At 39.4% G+C, this 18,404-nt stretch overlaps 1 protein-coding gene across 1 annotated transcript in view; it reads right to left on the bottom strand.

Moving 5' to 3' along the window:
• The window catches only part of LOC115356916 (serine/threonine-protein kinase BRSK2-like), a 172,863-nt gene that overhangs the window by 62,421 nt on the left and 92,038 nt on the right, over positions 1 to 18,404 (bottom strand). The window contains exons 3-5 of the mRNA XM_030048213.1: positions 4,692 to 4,777; positions 2,073 to 2,213; positions 576 to 692 (exon numbers count right to left, since the gene is read on the bottom strand). Coding sequence (XP_029904073.1) covers positions 576 to 692; positions 2,073 to 2,213; positions 4,692 to 4,777 — 344 coding nt within the window. The remainder of the gene's footprint in view (positions 1 to 575; positions 693 to 2,072; positions 2,214 to 4,691; positions 4,778 to 18,404) is intronic.

The following is an 18,404-nucleotide window of genomic DNA, read 5'->3' as shown; positions in this document are numbered from 1 at the left end:
TTATCATCATCATTACTATTATTGTTATTATTACTGTCACCATCATCAACATTTCTTTTTCTTTGTTTCATTTTTTATTTATCATTATTAGTAGTAGAATTAGGGTTCATATTATTAGTAGTATTAGTATTATTATCAACATGTTTGGATGGGACTCTGCACTTTCCAACAAAAAAGCATGTTCACAGGCAAAAGTGTCAATACTTTTTTTCTAGTATTTTTTGAAAGAAATAAAGGAAATTGTGACCAGAGGGTTAATTAAAACATTTAATTTAAAAAAAAAAAAAAAATCTGCCCATGGCCTTGAGGATTTAAGTGTCTCATGTTTTCATATCATGATTATATTTCCCTAAAAAACAAAACAAAGTGAGTTAGCAGGGCCGACTGCAGCAGCCTGCACTTCATGGAGGTTTAGCTTGCAGAACACACACTTAGGCCCTGACAAACTGGCAGCTCTCATCATTTTCTCAGCTGCACAGCACATGGTGACTCAGTCCAAACCTGCCGTGTCACAATGACCGACTAATTCAAAATACTTCCAAACATTCACTCACAAACAGAAGCGAAGGACTCACCCACAGCTGGTCTCCAGCAGACTGTCCCCGACCTGCAGAGACGCCATGCCAAAGTCTGCTATCCTGATGTTGTTCTTCTCATCTAACAACAGGTTCTCTGGCTTCAAATCTCTGTGGCTGGAGAGCAACAAAAAGGAGGGGAGGGGGTATCAATAAGGTTGATCAATTTTTCTATAATTAGTCCCTTATACTTTGCAGTTCATGTGGGTAAATGTGTCCCTGGCCACCTTGGGAGGTGGCTTTATTGTATCTTGGGAGCATTTACAAATCATTTAGTGCTGCCCAATTCCAATCCAATCTCCCAAAACATGTTACTGCCAGGGGCAACGAGGGTCCAATTTAGACTCAGATGAGCCACCCAACTCAGCATTAATTGAGGTCTGAAACCAGCAGATGAGGGGGCCACCTCAAAGTTGTGCATCTCTTTTTTTGTCTCCCTGTTTCGTCCAGAAAACACATACTGTAGAATAAATCTACCCCTTCAAAGGATAACACTTGATCTTTAATGCCAAAAGTCAGAGGCAGTCCTCTTTGATGTGCAATTGCCCTTAGATATACAGCGGTGCAACCAGTTGTCAAGTAACGAAAGGTGCTCTCGGAGATGAAAAGAGATCAGAGCATCTGATTCCTCTAAAGATGCCCGCAGCCAGACCTGATGAAGAGAGAGGAGCCCAGGTGGAAGCCTCGTGTTCACACAATCATTGAAACACTGCTAACACTCGCACACATATATGAATATACCATCATATGGCCTTCCTAAACAAAAAAAAATGACTCATAAACTAGAGTCATGTTAATCATTTACATCACTTTCGTCATTAGTCAAGATAAGTTTGATTTTCTGATTGCTTTCAAAAGGAAAGAAAGATGCCATTTCCCACTGGCTCCATGTGTACCATCAATCTATTAAGTGAAACTTGCATTCATAAGGAACGATATGTAATGAGAGAGTATTGAGGTGGGCTTTTCATGTTCCTCGAAATGAAGGCCACATTCCCTGAGTACTTATTGAAGAGGACAAACATGCTGGCAGTGATTTTTCTATTGGCCTTTCACTACTTTTTTCTATCTGCTCCTGCAAGAAACTCTGAAAACTTCAGTTGTTCTTGCACTTTTCTTAAGCTTTCCTTAGATGCCCTTTTCCAGTTTTGAGCCATAAGGCAATGCAGCAAATTACCTTCCAAATCCAACCCTGTGACACACAATATAAAGTTCAGTGCAGAGGCTGGCAGAGACTGCCACTCTTCTTGGCGTCGTGTAAGGTAATTATGCTGATATCTCTATCTAGTAAATCTGTATTCTGTAAATTTGCTCTCTATAGAACAGAAAAGATGTCGGATGAAATTGCACATTGCAGAACCACTGTCCCTCACAGTTACACAAAAAAAACACATGGAGTTTGATATAATGATGATCTGCTTCACATGTCACTATATAGTGAATAAATAGTGTCTCTACAATATATTAGGAATAAGAGGGTGAAAAAAAATGACAAACCATATGGAGTGGCTGTGGCAGAAGTCCAGAGCAGAGATGATCTGTCTGAAGAACTTCCTAGCCTCTTTAGGTGTTAACCTCCCCTTCTTCACCAGGTAGTCGAAAAGCTCCCCGCCAGACACGTGCTCTAGCACCAGGTACCTGTGAAGGAGGTGGGGAAAGACGGAAAAGTACAAGCATGTCACAGCTGCCCACAAAGAATAAACAGAAGTAATAAAAAGACTTACTCATTTTCTAGTCATTTCCGGTAATAATTTTTTTTGGTAAACTGAATTCTCGAAAGGTTTCAAAGGTTTAAAAGAAAGAGGATTTGATTAAATAGTTACACCATAAACTACAGAGTATTTGGTTATGACGTGTTTATGTTGCTGCGGTACATTGATGCATAATGTAAATCCCAGAGCAAATCCCCAAACCAAGTCGGTTGTGTGTGCTTGGTTTGTGGGCAACGTCGTATCTATCTCCATCCATTTGTCTCTGAGACACTGCTGATCCTCCACATGGTCTCCTCCCCCTCTCTTCCCCACAGCCTGATTTATTAGCAGATTAAGGGACCTGCTCGAGCGTTTACCTGTCAAAGCTATTTAAATTAGAAACATGCTCATGTATGATTTGTGAGTGTGAAATTTTCTAAGGCAAACAGTTTGCATCCATGATGACCATCCATCCCTGTCCTCAACATTAGCAAAAAGTACCCTTGCTCCAGTTGACAGTGGCGCCTTTATCAATTACTGACTAGTGCATTAGGCCATGCCACTGGAGCATAGCTGCCACATAGATTAATGTATACAATAAAACATGGATATGCATTAAAGCTGCGTAGTGGCAGGGGGCAGGTTAAAACGAGGGAGACCAATGAAACATTACATGCTTTAATAAAATCTCGGTGCTGGCAACAGCCGCTTGGAAGGACCTTCCTCCAGTAAATGTTAATACGTCCTCCAGGGATGAGTTCAGACATGGCTGCAATTAACTGTTTTCCCATCTGCACTCATATCAAATTCGCTTTTTGCTGATGTCATACCTTTTATAATGAGTAAGACCGCGCCACAAATAATCATGACTAATAATCAGCATCACAATATTTTGCAAAATAATCATGACGCACAATTTAAGGTGGCAGTGCATTTGGATGAAACAACCATAGAGGCTCTGGCAGGCAAAGTTAGTTCAAGAGAGAGCGAGAGAGGGAGAGAGAGAGAGAGAGAGAGAGAGAGAGAGAGAGAGAGAGACTGACTGATTCTCAAAGACACAGAGAAAAAGTGTCCGTTATGAGTCCAGTGGTGTCCAGGGTTTTAGTCTGCTTTACAACAACAGGACAGTTCCACAGATGAATGTATTTTAAGGGAGAGCTCGTAAAAAGCAAATGAAACTATTAAGTTATTTAATACCTACATTCTTGACGGACAGCCGTATGCACAGCACAGAATATAAAAATAAAACTCTTGACGAGGATATTGAACAGACTTTGGACCAGTTGCAGACAGGGACGGACAGAGTGAGACGTAGCTCCGCCCACAACGAAACAACATGAAAACTCAAACGAACGTTCATCCTTACTCTCTGGCAAGACATATTTTTGCCCCATAAAGTCTGTTTATTAGTCTATTTATTCATCAAGCATCCACTTCATCTTTATGACATGTTCCCCACACTTTCACAGACATCAGATTCAATGATTTTTCAGTCACTTTCAAGGTCCTGTTGCATGACATTCAGTGATTCAAAATTGGTGTGTTCTGCAGTAAGACATGAGAGTTAAAATTAATGTAGAGGCCTCATTTTTACTTATGATTGTGTTATGCTGAGCAGTCTTGGTCAAACCCTTCATTTTAAATTTGCGTAAGGTCCAGAACGCTGAGACATACTGAGGATTTTGCAAGAAATTTAAAAAAGAAAGCCAAGGCGTCACTTCACAAAACCTTTTAAGGCCTTGTTTTCAAATTCAAAAACTTGAATTTGTATTTAGTTATTTTTATTTTATTTTATATGTATGCATATGTGTGTATGTATATGTATATATGTGTATATATGTATATGTGTATGTATATATGTATGCATATGTATCTGTATGTGTGTGTATATGTATATATGTATATATATATTTTTTTTTTAATTATTATTATTATTATTATTACTTTTGTTCTCCCTCAATGTGTTTGTTTGATTTTGTATTTGTTATTTATGTATTTACTTATTTTCCTCTTCTGTTTGGTATCCCTAGGGAGTAATGGGGAGGGTAGGAAATAATGTGGGTAAAAACAAAAAAAAAGAAAGAAATTGTACAAATTACTGTTACTGATGTTATATCAGAGTGGACATTTTTTGTTGCGGAATCATTGTGAAATAAAAAGATGGAAAAAAAAAAAAATTCAAAAACTTCCAAGGTCTTTCCAGGCCTGTGCAAACTCTCTTACAAAGGAATGTGATACAACTGATACAACTACCATGTTCAGCTGCTCACAGCATCATGCTGCTTCAGCATATTTTAACAGGTACAAACCAATCATCACTTTCCACAAGAAAGTATGAACCACAGTCAAATCTTTTTTTTTCAGTCGCCAGCTTTCAAAAATCAGTCACACTAAACCGAAACATACCTGGGGCAAATGTACTTACAGGTATTTCTTGTTTTCGTAGACGTCATGCAGCTTTAAAACATGGGGGTGCTCTATGAGTTTCAGAATGGCTATCTCCCGCTCCACCTGGAAAGGCCAAGACAAAGAGACAGGACAGGAATATTAGTTAAATAAAACGGTTATTGCTCACTCAGGTCAAAGAGGGTGACATACAGTGCGTTACAATATTAATATCATCTTTGGAGTGAGCAGGATGAGACTGCCAGCAGAAGTGTATTATATTGGGCTCTTGCCAGACCCTGCAGCCTTCACTACTAATTGAAGTGGACAAGACAATACACACACACACACACACACATACAGCCACTATTTGCTATATTATATTAATCACACTGAGTGCCCCTTGGGTATATTCATACCCATGTTGCTTGGTTGCTTGTTTAATCACAGATTCAAACATTATACTTGTAGATGTGGTTCACCTGAAAAGTGGAAACTCAGTTTTGTAACAGCTTTGTCTTTGAAACACTGTCTCAAGCCGATGCTTAACTTTTTTCCACTAGTTTGATTGAAATGTTTTAGCGCTGTGTGTGTCTCATGCCTGGCCAATCAATAAGTGAATAATAAGTGAATAATCTAAATGCCATACTGGCTGCAGCAGCACAGTGGGAGAACCAGACAGTGGCTTGTTAACACATCTACCTGTCAGGATTCCAAATTTTGTCTAGTATTCTGTTGACCTTGTGACTTATTTGATTTTATTATGATTTATTTGATCGTTAGTAACCCAAAAAGGCACATACAACATACAGCGTTTGATTAAAAACAATCAACGATGAAAAAAACTGGCAAAAACCTATTTCCATTGTGGTCCTCAAATGCCCTGTTCACACCTGGCATTAAATGCATCTTAGGATCTTACTGCTAAGGCCATATTTGGAGGTACTCTGGGCTGCATATGGCCACATTATTTTAGCATTATGTGCTTGACTGTGTCCTGTGCCACACTGAAGGACCGCCTACTCAACTGACATCCTCTGCTTAAGCGGAAGTGTGTGCTCTTTTTTGCACCACCAACGTCATATTAAAGTGTGACACAACAAGAAGAAACCAGAGCAACAGGCAGAATGGATTCTTGTGGATGGAGTACACACAAAACACACTGTCTGATAGCCATTTAGGCCATTTGGTCTTTGCAATCCAAAATGATGTACATGTTTATTTGCATACAGAGTGGTGAGGTGAGATCCAATCACAAGTGATCACTTGAGGCACATGTGGCGATGCATTCTAATACCACGTGTGAACTGACACACATGAGGCTGCCCACTTTTGATTTGACCACCATAAACACTTGATAAAGCCAGGGGGTGAACAGGGCCTACGTCCAAGATCAGGTAAGGATGGAGTTTGGAAGCACTAATTCATAAAAAAGAGAAAAAAAACACAATCCATATAGTTGAATACATACAACATAATACCAAAACTTATAACATCTATCATACAACCCAAAAACACAATATCTGATAGAATCCAAATAAAACACTAAGACTTCCATCACTTAGAGGAACCCAGGAAGATTTGTTGACAATGAGAGAGACACTATTCCATTCAGGAGCTCCTTTATATGAGATAGAAACTTTCCCTAATAAGCTTTTGAGCCTAAACAAACACACAATCAGCTACACTAGCTGCAGTGCTGAGGTTATGAGAATCACTGACATGGCAGAGGTAATCGCTTAAGTAAGTAGAGGCAGACCCATGTACAGTAAGGACAGATAAAGCAAAGAGACCCTCGACAAGAAGCACGTTTAGCTCTTTGAAGTGGCCCATGCCAATACATTTATCTAGGCTTAGTCTTTTTACGATTTCCATTAATTTATTCTGGGCAATTTGATATACTGCCAAACCAGGATGTACAAGAGTAGTCAAAATGACACAGAATGAGAGTTCCTAAAATTAGAATTAAAACTAGAATGAGAGTTTGCTAAAATTAACAATGACTCCCTATCAAGAAACTTTGATGAGGTGGCCAGGAGCTTGAATAAGGCATTGACCTTGCCAACAGCATTTAAATACAAAAAATGCAAAAACAATAACTAGAATGGGTTTAAAAGACCATTGTAGAGCATCACTATATTACATTAATTATATGTAGATGATAACACGTAGATATGTCTATGTTTATGTATGTGCACACTATACATGCATATGCATGTGTGAGCATGAATGTTCAGGGACATTATAATTTGCCATTTTGGTTTAATGGTGTTATGTAATCCTATGCGGAATCGGCTAACAGAGTGGCATGACATGAAAGTAAAGGACTCAAGAAACCACATATTATGCATTGCATATCGATGTGACAACACTCAGTCCTGGCATGGAGCCCCAGCCTGTGATGAGGAGTTCTAGAAATGGGACACAGCGCTCTCTTTCCAGTCCAGATCCAGAGCTCCGAGACTGCACACGGCTCTCTCTGCTGCAGTCTACCACCTGCCAGAGCGCTCACTCCTCACACAGAGCCACTGTTGTGACTGCAGCGTGTCAATATGTGAGACGTACACAGTAGGCTGGGTGTCATTACTCAGAGTCACTCATGATCCAGAAACCAACACGACAAAGGACTCTTTCTCAGAATGTGTTCTCGTCTCCTCCCTTACCCATTTTATGTAATATCTAATAGCTGAGCTGAGGAACAATTGCAAAACAAAAGATGGTACTCGGATAAAGATCCTGGAAGTTTACTTGCCGGCCAAGCATGCATCCGATGGTGACCTGACCAGTGGGATGAAATGAGAAGCCCCAAGATTCATTGCCGAAACAATATCTCACATCCAAAATGTGTTCTCGTCTATTGTGCAAAGCTGGTTGAAACAAATAGGAAAATGAACAGCCATGGGTCTAAAAGGCATACCTCACCCATAATGCATAATATTTGTATCAAGTATTCACCCTGTGCTGTATTAGATCCCAAAGACACTTTTACTCCCAAGCATTCATAGTTAACATTGCAAAAACACGTTTGCAGAAGTGGTCTTTGCAGCAAGATTTGAGTGAAAATACAGATGTTTAGGAAGAAATGTAGCACAGACTGGAGACCAGAGATTATCTAGCATGATGAGTGTGGACTTTTTAAACAGAACTTTAGATAGCATTTTGCTGTTGTAAAATTGTAAAATAATGGACCCAGTGTTTTTCTATTGGCTCAAACCTTGGCTAGCGTCTTTGGAATATAAGTTTAACATAACGGCTTGCGAGTAAAACTTTCTTCATCAGGGACAGAAGGCAGTGCACAGGGACTACTTAATAGTATCCCTTTAAGTGAACATGCAATGCACTTAGTCCATTTAAAAATGTGCTCTGTGCTCATTTTCATGACAAGTTTGCTTTCTCCGAGACAACTTGGCAAGAACGTTCTGTACAAGGTCATAAATACCAACTTGGACTTTTTCAATTTTGATACTTAGCCAATCAATTCCCTTCCATTCCCCAAGGAAAATGAAGTTAGGTCTGTGTCTCTGTACTGGAGAAAGAAACTGAACCTACTGCACGGTGATGCTGCATTTTTACAAAAGTTTTCATTTCATTTTTGGGCATACAGCCTTTCATCTTGTAGCTAGAAACTGAAACGCAGCACAGATATAAGCATCCCAATGGTTTTACACAAGGAATATAGCTGTAATACCCAGGAGTGTGTTCTTTACTGTAATAATGGCTGCTATAAATGGTATGAGGTTCAGCCAAGAATTACTGGTCATTGTCCCTAATTAAGGTAGAGAACAATCTAAAGGTTATTATGACTTTTATACAAAGGTCAGAACATGTGATCAGGTTAAAAAAGAACACTAACGTTTACACACTGGCTCTCTGGTTACCACAAGAGCTGACATCCAATCCATAAAGCACAAATATCTCTGTGGGAAACATTAGCACCATTACATATTTCCCAACAGACTGCTTGGCTGAAACTAGCTATTGGTTAATCTGATAGCAGAGAATGACTGTCACACAGTACTTAAATATCAGGCCAACTGCTTTGTTATGAAAAAATTGAATAAATTGTTGACTTAACATATAAGTGATAACGTGAATATTTACTTTTATTAGTCTTGACTTATGCTTGCATTTTTAAGAACTTAGCTAATGGGCTTCCAGGCCAGTAACCACATTAAGTCATTTCATAGAAATTCTTTTTCGTTTATAAGGTGCTTAAAGGGAAACTTCACAGCATAATACATAATTTTTGTATCAAACATTCCCTGTGTGCTGCCTTTAATCCCTGAAGAAGAAAGTTTTACTTGCAGGGCTTAATGGTAAACTTCTCTTCCAAAAATGCCAGTCATCTCTGATCCAGTGGAAAAAAATGGGTCTGTAATTTTACTATTTTACAACAGCAAAACACTATCAAAAGTTCTGTTTCAAAAGCTGTGTCATGCTGTATAATCCAAATCTCTGGTATCCAGCTGCATGCTTAGGACTTCCTAAATCTCATACTTTGCTGCAAAGACCACTTCCGTAAAATCCTCTCATCCACGGTCATGAAGCACAATCATGTGTGTCCAAGCTGCCTGTCCAGTGAAATGCACTAGACTTGGATTATACAGCGTGATGAGCATGGGTTTTTTAAAACTGAACGTTTAAGAACATTTTGCTGTTGTAAAATCTTAAAATTACCAGCCAAGTCTTTTTGCTATCTTTTTTTGCAATATAAAGTTTACCATGAAGGCTTTTGAGCAAAACTTTCTCCATCTTTGATTGAAGGCAGCACACGTTGAGCACTTGATAGAAATATTATGCATTATGGGTATCTATATTATTTAAAAAAAAAAAAAAAAAACAGTGACGACCAATGAAAAAAGTAAGCCTGTTTATCACAGTTGACTCTTCTTAAATTTTGTTGTTTAAAAGAGCAAAATAATTGTTTTTTCCAGCAGGTTATGTGCAGTACCAGGCACAGGTAAATGTCATTAAATGACGTTTACCTTCATGAGAAGTAAATATCTTGATATAGTGATGCTGCCCTGAGCCAATTCAGTGATAACACGGCAGTTGCAGTCTAGATTTCCCGCCAGTTGGCACCTCAGCGGGCCAGCAGGTAAACTGAATTTGGGCCGCTGTGCTGCACCGGGGAGGCACAGTGAAATACAAGTACCTACAGTGGCTGCACTGAGGCCTTTAGCTTCATCCTGTTTAAGTAAAACTGTAAAGTAAAACAGTTCAGCACTGTTAAGAACAGCTGTGGACAGTGTACATTTCACTTCTGGGCACATGTTGTTGTTTTTGATGTATTTTTTTTTAATATTCTTGTTTTAAAAAACTAAAAAATAACATCAACAATAAACGCCAAAGATACAGTAGTTTGGGTGTCAGTCCTTCAGAATCAAAGCTCCTATCTACATGTGCCATTCTGCAGTGACATTTGTCAGTTCTACAGGGAGAAACACGTTGTAGTTCAATTTCCCCACAGGAGCCTCAAACAGATGAGAGTGCAGAGTTCACAGAGCAGTCGGCTACAGAGCTATGCATTCACACAGGTCCACCTCTGACTGATCAAGGACTGCTCTTGGATTCAAGGAAGACAAATCTCAACGACAGCTGACTTTTCTGCCACACCAGTCACATTATTACTTCTTTGAAAATAACAAATCAGTTTTACACATGTTGTTGTGGTGTACTCATTCCTGACCAAAATCAATGTCGCAGATATAGTAGTGGAGCCACTTGGGATATACACCACAGGTAATCAAACTAATGTATTTCTGTTTGACCCTACTGACTGTCGAACCTCTTCACCTAAAGACTTTAAAAAGACCAGGAAAGGACTTTTCTGAACATTCATTTTCACAGCATAGTGGCATGAATGGAATCCAATGGCTGGATAAAAGGTAGGAAAAATGATATTGGAGTTCTAAAATACGACTGCTTGCCTTGGGAGAATATTAGCAAAACTGTGAACTATATACATTTTGAAGATATTATGCTAAACATGTGAAATCACTGTTATGGTCCTTTAAGCTGTAGCGTCAGCGGTGGAACATATAAACATGATCATTGTCATCCAATTAGTCATTTTGTCCTCATACACTTTGTTGAAAAGCCAGCCCAGGAGTCTGAGTCATCCACTGGGGTCCAAGCACATGGCCAGTATGACAGGTCTGAGAGGCCACATGCAGAATGGAAGAAACCAGAAAATGAAATTTCATTCCCATCAAAGCCACCAATCTTCAAAGGTCTGTCATGGCAGGCAGGAAATAAATAATAAAAGAATTCCCTTTAATCTTTGGCCCAGTGGTTTCCCAAACCCGCGTCTGTCACACCAACTTCTCCCTCCATCTCTCTCATCCCCGAACCCTTCTGCCAGAGCTGGAGAGGAAGGTGCTGAGAGCAGGAGCGAGGTATCAGAGTGGTTTCGACTTCCAGCCGGACTCAAAATGAATAAAAACTTTTCTTTCCTTACTTTCTTTCTTTGTTCTCAATACTTTCATCTGGATGCCTTTCCTCTCCTGGCCCCCTTTTCGCTTCCTAATCTCTCGTTAGTCCTCCGCCCTCTTCGACCTCAGATGTGCTATGCTATGTTACTCTGAGGGCCTCTCTGGGTTTAGATTTACAAAAAAGGGAAGATGATCCTAAGTGCCCACAGTGTCAGGAACAGCAAGTGAGACATCCATACTAGTCATATCACCCCCTCACTGGTGTTGTGAACATCAATATAATCTAAATATTTGGTGTACTCAAGTGCTCCATTTACAAACTGGTTTATGCAAATACCATATCCTGTTTAATATAACTGTATCATTATTTGTCAATATAAAAAACAAGCCCCATCACTGATTTTCTCATACTCTCTATTTTCTTGTTATTTTCCTATTTAAATTAAAGTAAATCTGACAGTCAGAATCTGCAGGAAACTTCCACATGGTAGCCTTGTACCAGGAAGAAATGTCTTGATATTAGTATTTTTACAAATAACTGTAATTACATGAACAAAAAGGATCCTGGGTCATGTTGTTTCTATACTGGCACAATCTGCTTTCTTTTTGTTCATTTATGCACTAAAATGTTGTTTTGGCCATTTTGCCATGCTGTGGAAGTGAATGGAGAGCTGGAAATACAATAAATAAATACAGCTGGAATCTGCAGGTATGAGTCAGGATACTGAGACAAGATTTATTTATGTATTCACTTATTTATTTATTTATTGTTTTGGTGTCGTAATACTCTCAATATTCCAGTTCTTTGCCAACAATTCAGGCTTATTTGTAGCCAGGATTTAAGAAAAAAAAAAAAAGGTCTTAAGAAAAAGATGACCAGGATATGCGATACAGTATCACCTGGAAGAGTGTGCATGCGAACACAGTCGATGAGAGAAAACCCTGTCCGATCTACAGTTAAAGCCTTTTAAAATGCTCAATGCATTTTGCAGACAGTTTTGTGCTCAGAGATGAGGCGTCATGCACCTCAAAACTGTTTATCTAGTTCTGAGACCAGCTGAGCTGACCATAATGGGACCTATATAAAGAGAGAAATCTGAATACGAGCTGACAGTTCAGGTGTAAACAGCAACAATATGTCCTCACTGCATCCTGAGTGATCAGATCTCAGGACGCATTCGGAGGTCTGGGACAGTTGTGTCTGCATCACAACAGACGTGCGTTGAAGGACCGCCTACTAACCTGACGTCCTCTGTCCAACACCGACTAGACCGTCTCTTTTCCAACAGAGAAAATATCTGAGCTGACTGGCCAGCAGCTGAACTGTCAGCTGATGTTCAAATGCAAACTGAAGAACAGGTTGGCTATAAAGCAGCTACTTGATGAATAAAAGCTCCCCTTAAATATGTATTGACAACATGCAGGGTTTTTTCTTCCATATAAAATTTGGAGGCGGTGGTAGTTCATAAATTTCGTGCTCTGACGCAATTAAACACATTCTTTCTAACCCTAAACGCAACAAAGTTACTATAGGAATACTACAGAAATATTATAGTGGCCGTGCGTATGTGTGTGTTGCAGTTACTACAGGAATATCACAGAAATATTACAGGTGGATTTATCCACCTAAGTGGAGAACCCGACCCTCTCAGACCCGCTGGAATAATTCAATAATCTGAGCCTGAACGTGATCAGGTCGAGCTGTAACAGATTTGAAATATGTCTTCAGTGATCGACTCCTGCCTGTTGAATGACGTTTTATTTTTATTTTTTGTGTGGAAGGAGAGCTCGCAAAGTGGGAATTTCATTTTACGGTCTCTCTCTCTCTCTCTCTCTCTCTCTCTCTCTCTCTAAAATGATACATGTTTATTTGCATATAGAGCGGGAAAGCGAGTGGAGACGCATGTTAATACCAAGTGTGTATGGACGAACTGGCAGCTGTCCACTTGTGTTTGGATTTCTCAGGGTGGTTGTTAATACCAGGTGGGAACAGCCTCACCCAATGATTATCTGTCATGTAGAGGCCACGAGCATGGTGAATGTTCACATTGAAGTAATAATCTGCAACATTCTCATTTAAGTAAATGGGCATTTTGCTATTCTTTATTGCCAGTTGCTATAACATAAAAGTGGTCTGACCAATTTTCATCACATGAAAGCTTTCCATTAGCTGTTGTAAACACACACGTGTCTGGCAAAAAAAAATCCCCCCTGGCACACAGGAACTGATGCATCTTATGTTTCTGGTTTGTTTGGAATGAATAGAAGAAGAACTAGCATGAGAAGAGAGCCACCATGGCTGAACAGACAAAAAAGATGAAGGTGAAGGTGCAAAAAAAAAACACGTAGTTGTGATGTCCTCTCTCCCTGGTCGATCAGCAGTATGAAAACACATCACAAGTACCTGTATGACTTAGTTAAAGGTAAGAGGCAGTCAAATCCCCAACAACATTTGCAGAATGTCTATATTTGCTTATCATTTCGTAGTCTGGGTTTGATTTTCCACCAAAATGAATGCAACGCTGTTTAGCAGCTGACTCGGAGTCCCAGACGTCGGACGTTCCCACCAGCACGTGAACACACCTGCTTGGAAAGGGCGCAGGTGCAGCACAACAGCCTATCCCTTTGCTATCACATCTAATTATCCTCTTTGTCTTAAACTCAGATCACATACACACACAGATAGCGTAGCATGACAGAGGATAATTAAACACATGTACAAGGTAAACAACCATTCAACCCCCTGCCCTCTCCAGCGGGGGGGTGACGATGACATTTATTATGCTTGATTATGACCCATATGGTGTGTTAATGTGTAGTAATAAAATGCTGGGTAAAGGGGAACATGAGACACCCAGAAAAATTAGCTGGGTGGTGGGACCCCAGCTGGAGGACGGAGTGTGGTATAAGTGTCTGTGTCTGTGTGTGTCAACCCGTTTTCAAACTCCTGGAAAGGATGTAACGCTGCGTTCACATTCTCACTGGATTCATGGGATCATTTGAAAGCGCACACTTCCTAGTTTATGAAAACATAGCATTACCGTCATATGCTTTGTAACTAGGACACAGAAATGTTGTTGTCATAAGCTATATAAGCTAATGACAAGGAGGCTAGCTTTCATCAACAAGCTTAGGTTTTTTTCCCCATTTTATCAAACCATAGTGTAAAACAAAGCATTTCGGCGGGAATAAATATATCAAACATGACTTTATGTTTGAATTTTTTAGCTCATCCCTACATGTAGCAAGATGTAGACTGTAGATGTAGCAATCCATGTTACATCTTGAATCCTGATCAAGACATACAGTAGCCTACAATATCTTGGTCACATTTTCAAGGATGGCTGAAAACTGTGAATTTCCTTCGGGATGAATAAAGTATCTATCTATCTATCTATCTATCTATCTATCTATCTATCTATCTATCTAATAGAGTCATCAGTCTCATTTCCGTTGTGGTCCTTGATGAAAGCAAATAAAAAAATAGATGATAACCATTAGCCTATATTAAAATCACAAATCACAACTTCATGTATGAAAAAGACAATTAATAATACAACAAACCATTAACAATAATACAATAGACCAATCTATACATAAGTTAGTACTCGTATATTTCTAAATTTTCCATGAGCCAGATTTGGACCTTTTTCTTTAAAGTGGTCAGTGGTAGTCTTGTTGTGCCACAGTGACATTTTTCAGTTCATAGCACCACAGTACTTGTAAAGAATGTATACTCGTGTTGGCCTAAACCTCAGCAAGGATAAGTCAGCAATGTTGGCTCTGGTCTGAAATGGATGTGCATCCCTACCTCTCTGGAAATAGCATTTAAATTCTCTGGAGCTCTGTTGTTGTAGATGTTATGGACCATAGTATGTTGCGGTTGGACTGTCCTAGCCTGCAGAGAAAGCTACTGAAAATGCAGCTTACCTACATGGTCTACTGGAGACACCCAGCACAATCTGAATGTATTAATGTAATGTCTTTTAGTAATTTGGCCAAGCCTCCAGACCATGAACAAAACAAGTCCTTCCTGTGTTCCCAGGGTCCTATGTTTCCAGGCTCTATGTTCCCCAACTCAATATCGCACGTAATGGGAACCTGAAAAAGATGTTTCCCAGCTCTGTTTTCAGTGCATTAGGCAAATGGTTAGGGTTAATGTGTGTTACCAGAACACTGAACTGGGAAACACAGGATCCTAGGAGCAAAAGACACTGAGAACATAGGACTCTGAAACGTAAGAACACAGGGCCTTGGGAACCTAGCACCCTGGAAACATAGGACCTCGAGATCATAGGACCCTGGGAACATAGGACCTTAGGAACTTAGAACCATGGGAACATAGGACCTTAGGAATTTAGAACCATGGGAACATAGGATGCTGGGAACACAGGACCCTGAGAACATATCATCCTGGGAACAAAGGACCTTGGGAACATAGGACATTAAGAACTTAGAACTATGGGAAATTAGGACCCTGGAAACATAGAAACACTCCCAACAAAACACTAGGAGACTTGAGAGGTCTCAAAAGCATTCATTTGCACTTCCTGCTGGGAAAACGGAATATACAATTAACCCGACACCACATGACTGAGGCAACTGTAATAGCTCGATCCCCTTTTAGACTTCAAGATCAAGGATTTGGTGGATTGCCCCCCGCGATTCAATCTGGTGTTCTGCTGCAGATCACATCGGATATTATATTCTTTTAGCTGTCTGCTTGTATTATTGTCTGTGACAAGCTGACCGTGCTATCTGGGTTACTGTGATCTCCTCCAAATCCCCTTCCTTCTAGTCTAGTCCTGTAACACCGTTCCCCACTCACCTCAATTATCTCAGGCTCATCTACTCTGTCTAGAGGAATTAGTGCAGAGAATTCCAGCCATGTTCATTGTCATTAAAAAGGTATTAACATATGCATTTTTATCAAGTAAAGTCATGCATAATGCATGCCATACTGTAAAGGGAACAACAGTGTGAGTTGCTCATACTGTGTTTGGGAGTGGCAGCTCCAACTCTTATGGTGAATTAATCTTATAGATACATACATATAAAACTAAAAGTAATAATCCAACAAAAATTAAACAAAAAGAATGAAAAATAAAAAAGTTATTTACAAGACAAGGGCAAGAAAAAGTAAAACAATATGTAGTTACTTTATTTATTTTATTTTTACATAATAATATAGACAATATAAAATATATATAAAAAAAATCTACAACAAAAGTAGTGATTTTTTATGTTTTTGAAAATAAAAAAAGGGCTTTTTGTTAAAAGGGTTAAAAATTCTCTTCAAAATGTGATGACGACAGTTTTCAATGGGTTTATCAGGGTCTCACTAGTATAAGTGGATCGATAGAGCCTGGGTTTACTTCCTCCTCTCTACCTGTTTACCATTCTCTCTGCTTCTGAATAACTACAGGATGTCTTTCATCTTCCACTATTACCACATCCCTGTTCCCACCACCTGATCAATAGACCACACAAGCACGTACACACACTAAACAGCTTCATTTATTCTGTCGCTGTGAAGCCCTGAGAGACTTTATGTATCTAAAGGCGAGATTCGTGACAAGACCACTTGAAACTTGCACTTACTTGCAAAAGGATGTGGTCTGCAACATTCTAAAACCTGTTGGTTTTCACCAGTGAGACTAGATGATGTATCGTTTCCATGGCAAGGAGAGCATCTTCAGTGTGTGTCAGCTCTGTAGCTGGATGGTTTATAGTGCAGTGCCATGCTGCCTTCACAAGAACGGGACATCAGAGTATCATCTGTAAAATTTCACCAACATGGCGTTTATTGAGTGAACTCAGGAAAACAGATTCTCTCTGTCTTGGTGTTACCCAAGGAGGATTAAGAGCCATTAAGAGTGAAAGCATTTCTCCCAAAGTTACAGCATGAACGCTGTGTTAGGACCGTGGTTGGAAATTTACTAGAGGGATGTTCCGCAGTTGGACATCGTGTGAAAGCAAATTACTACCTCACGTCGTCCAGACATGCACTATCTCTGTCGCCATGTAAACAAAGCTGTATCATAGTAAATGCTAAATAAAATATCTAATATCTATCAGGATAGCACACAGAGAAAAATCCAATGTCCAAGACAGCGTATGGCCAGGGGAACTGCTTGTGATAACATTGCACTTTTTAACAACAGGTGAGATCCAGCCCGTAGAGAGCAGCCACTATATAACACTATTATGTTCTCAAACCAGCCACTTGCGTTGCAGCCGGCATGATTCCAGCTGGGACGGAGGGTTTACACCGCTGCAACTTTTCTCTGCTACATTCTAAAACGGTTTTGTCACATTGTGAATTTTTGGTCTAAACTGCCCCGAAGAGTTCCTGTCCGCACAGACAAGAGGCCTACACTGCAAAAACGCAAAATCTTACCAAGATTATTTGTCTTATTTCAAGTCCAAAATGTCTTATTTCTAGTCAAAATATCTCATTACACTTAAAATAAGACATGATCACCTCAGAAGTAAATTGTTTTTAGACAATTGTCTCTTGTTTCAAGTGAAAATTCATTTGAATCAAGTGAAAATTTGCTTGTTTCATTGGCAAAATTTGCCAGTGGAAAAAGTGAAAATACACTTGAAATAAGTGAAAATTAGCTAGAAACAAGAAACAATTTTTTCCAATGAAACAAGCAAATTTTCACTTGTTTCAAGCAAATTTTCACTTGAAACAAGAGACAATTGTCTAAAAACAAGTTACTTCTGAGGTGATCATGTCTTACTTTAAGCGTAATGAGATATTTTGACTAGAAATAAGACATTTTGACTTGAAATAAGACAAATAATCTTGGTAAGATTTTGACTTTTTGCAGTGTATGGACAGCAGAGTTTCCGTCTAAAGGAGAGTGCATCGGCAGCCACAGCTCAGCGAATCTATCAGCCGAGCCAGCACACCCACATCTGAGTCTCTCCAGCGGGACTGTTTGACAGCACACAGATTCCACCCTGACCCTTCCTTATGGCTCTCTGTGTGCTCACTAATTTGCATCTCAGTGTTGTTGCCTCCTTCCCGAGCTTTGAAATAGCAACGGGAGAGATTATTATTTTTTAATGTTGAGGGCATAATGTACAACTCAAGGAGACGATCTCATGTGGAAAAATAGTGTTCGGTCTTGACCTTACTGTCACATGTTACAGTAATGTGACAGTAAGTGTGACAGACAGTGTTTTGTTTTGGTTTTTTTTACAGTTTCAAATAAAGTTATTATGTTCCAGTTACTATTCCCAGTAACACATGTATTTAAAAGAAAAAACCTGAACAGCTATGAGATAGTTAACGATGGGGTTCTGAG

The sequence above is a fragment of the Myripristis murdjan genome, chromosome 3 (genome assembly GCF_902150065.1).
Source record: "Myripristis murdjan chromosome 3, fMyrMur1.1, whole genome shotgun sequence".
NCBI lineage: Eukaryota > Metazoa > Chordata > Actinopteri > Holocentriformes > Holocentridae > Myripristis > Myripristis murdjan.
Note: the sequence above shows the minus strand (reverse complement) of the source record. Positions and strands in the feature narration are given on the sequence as shown.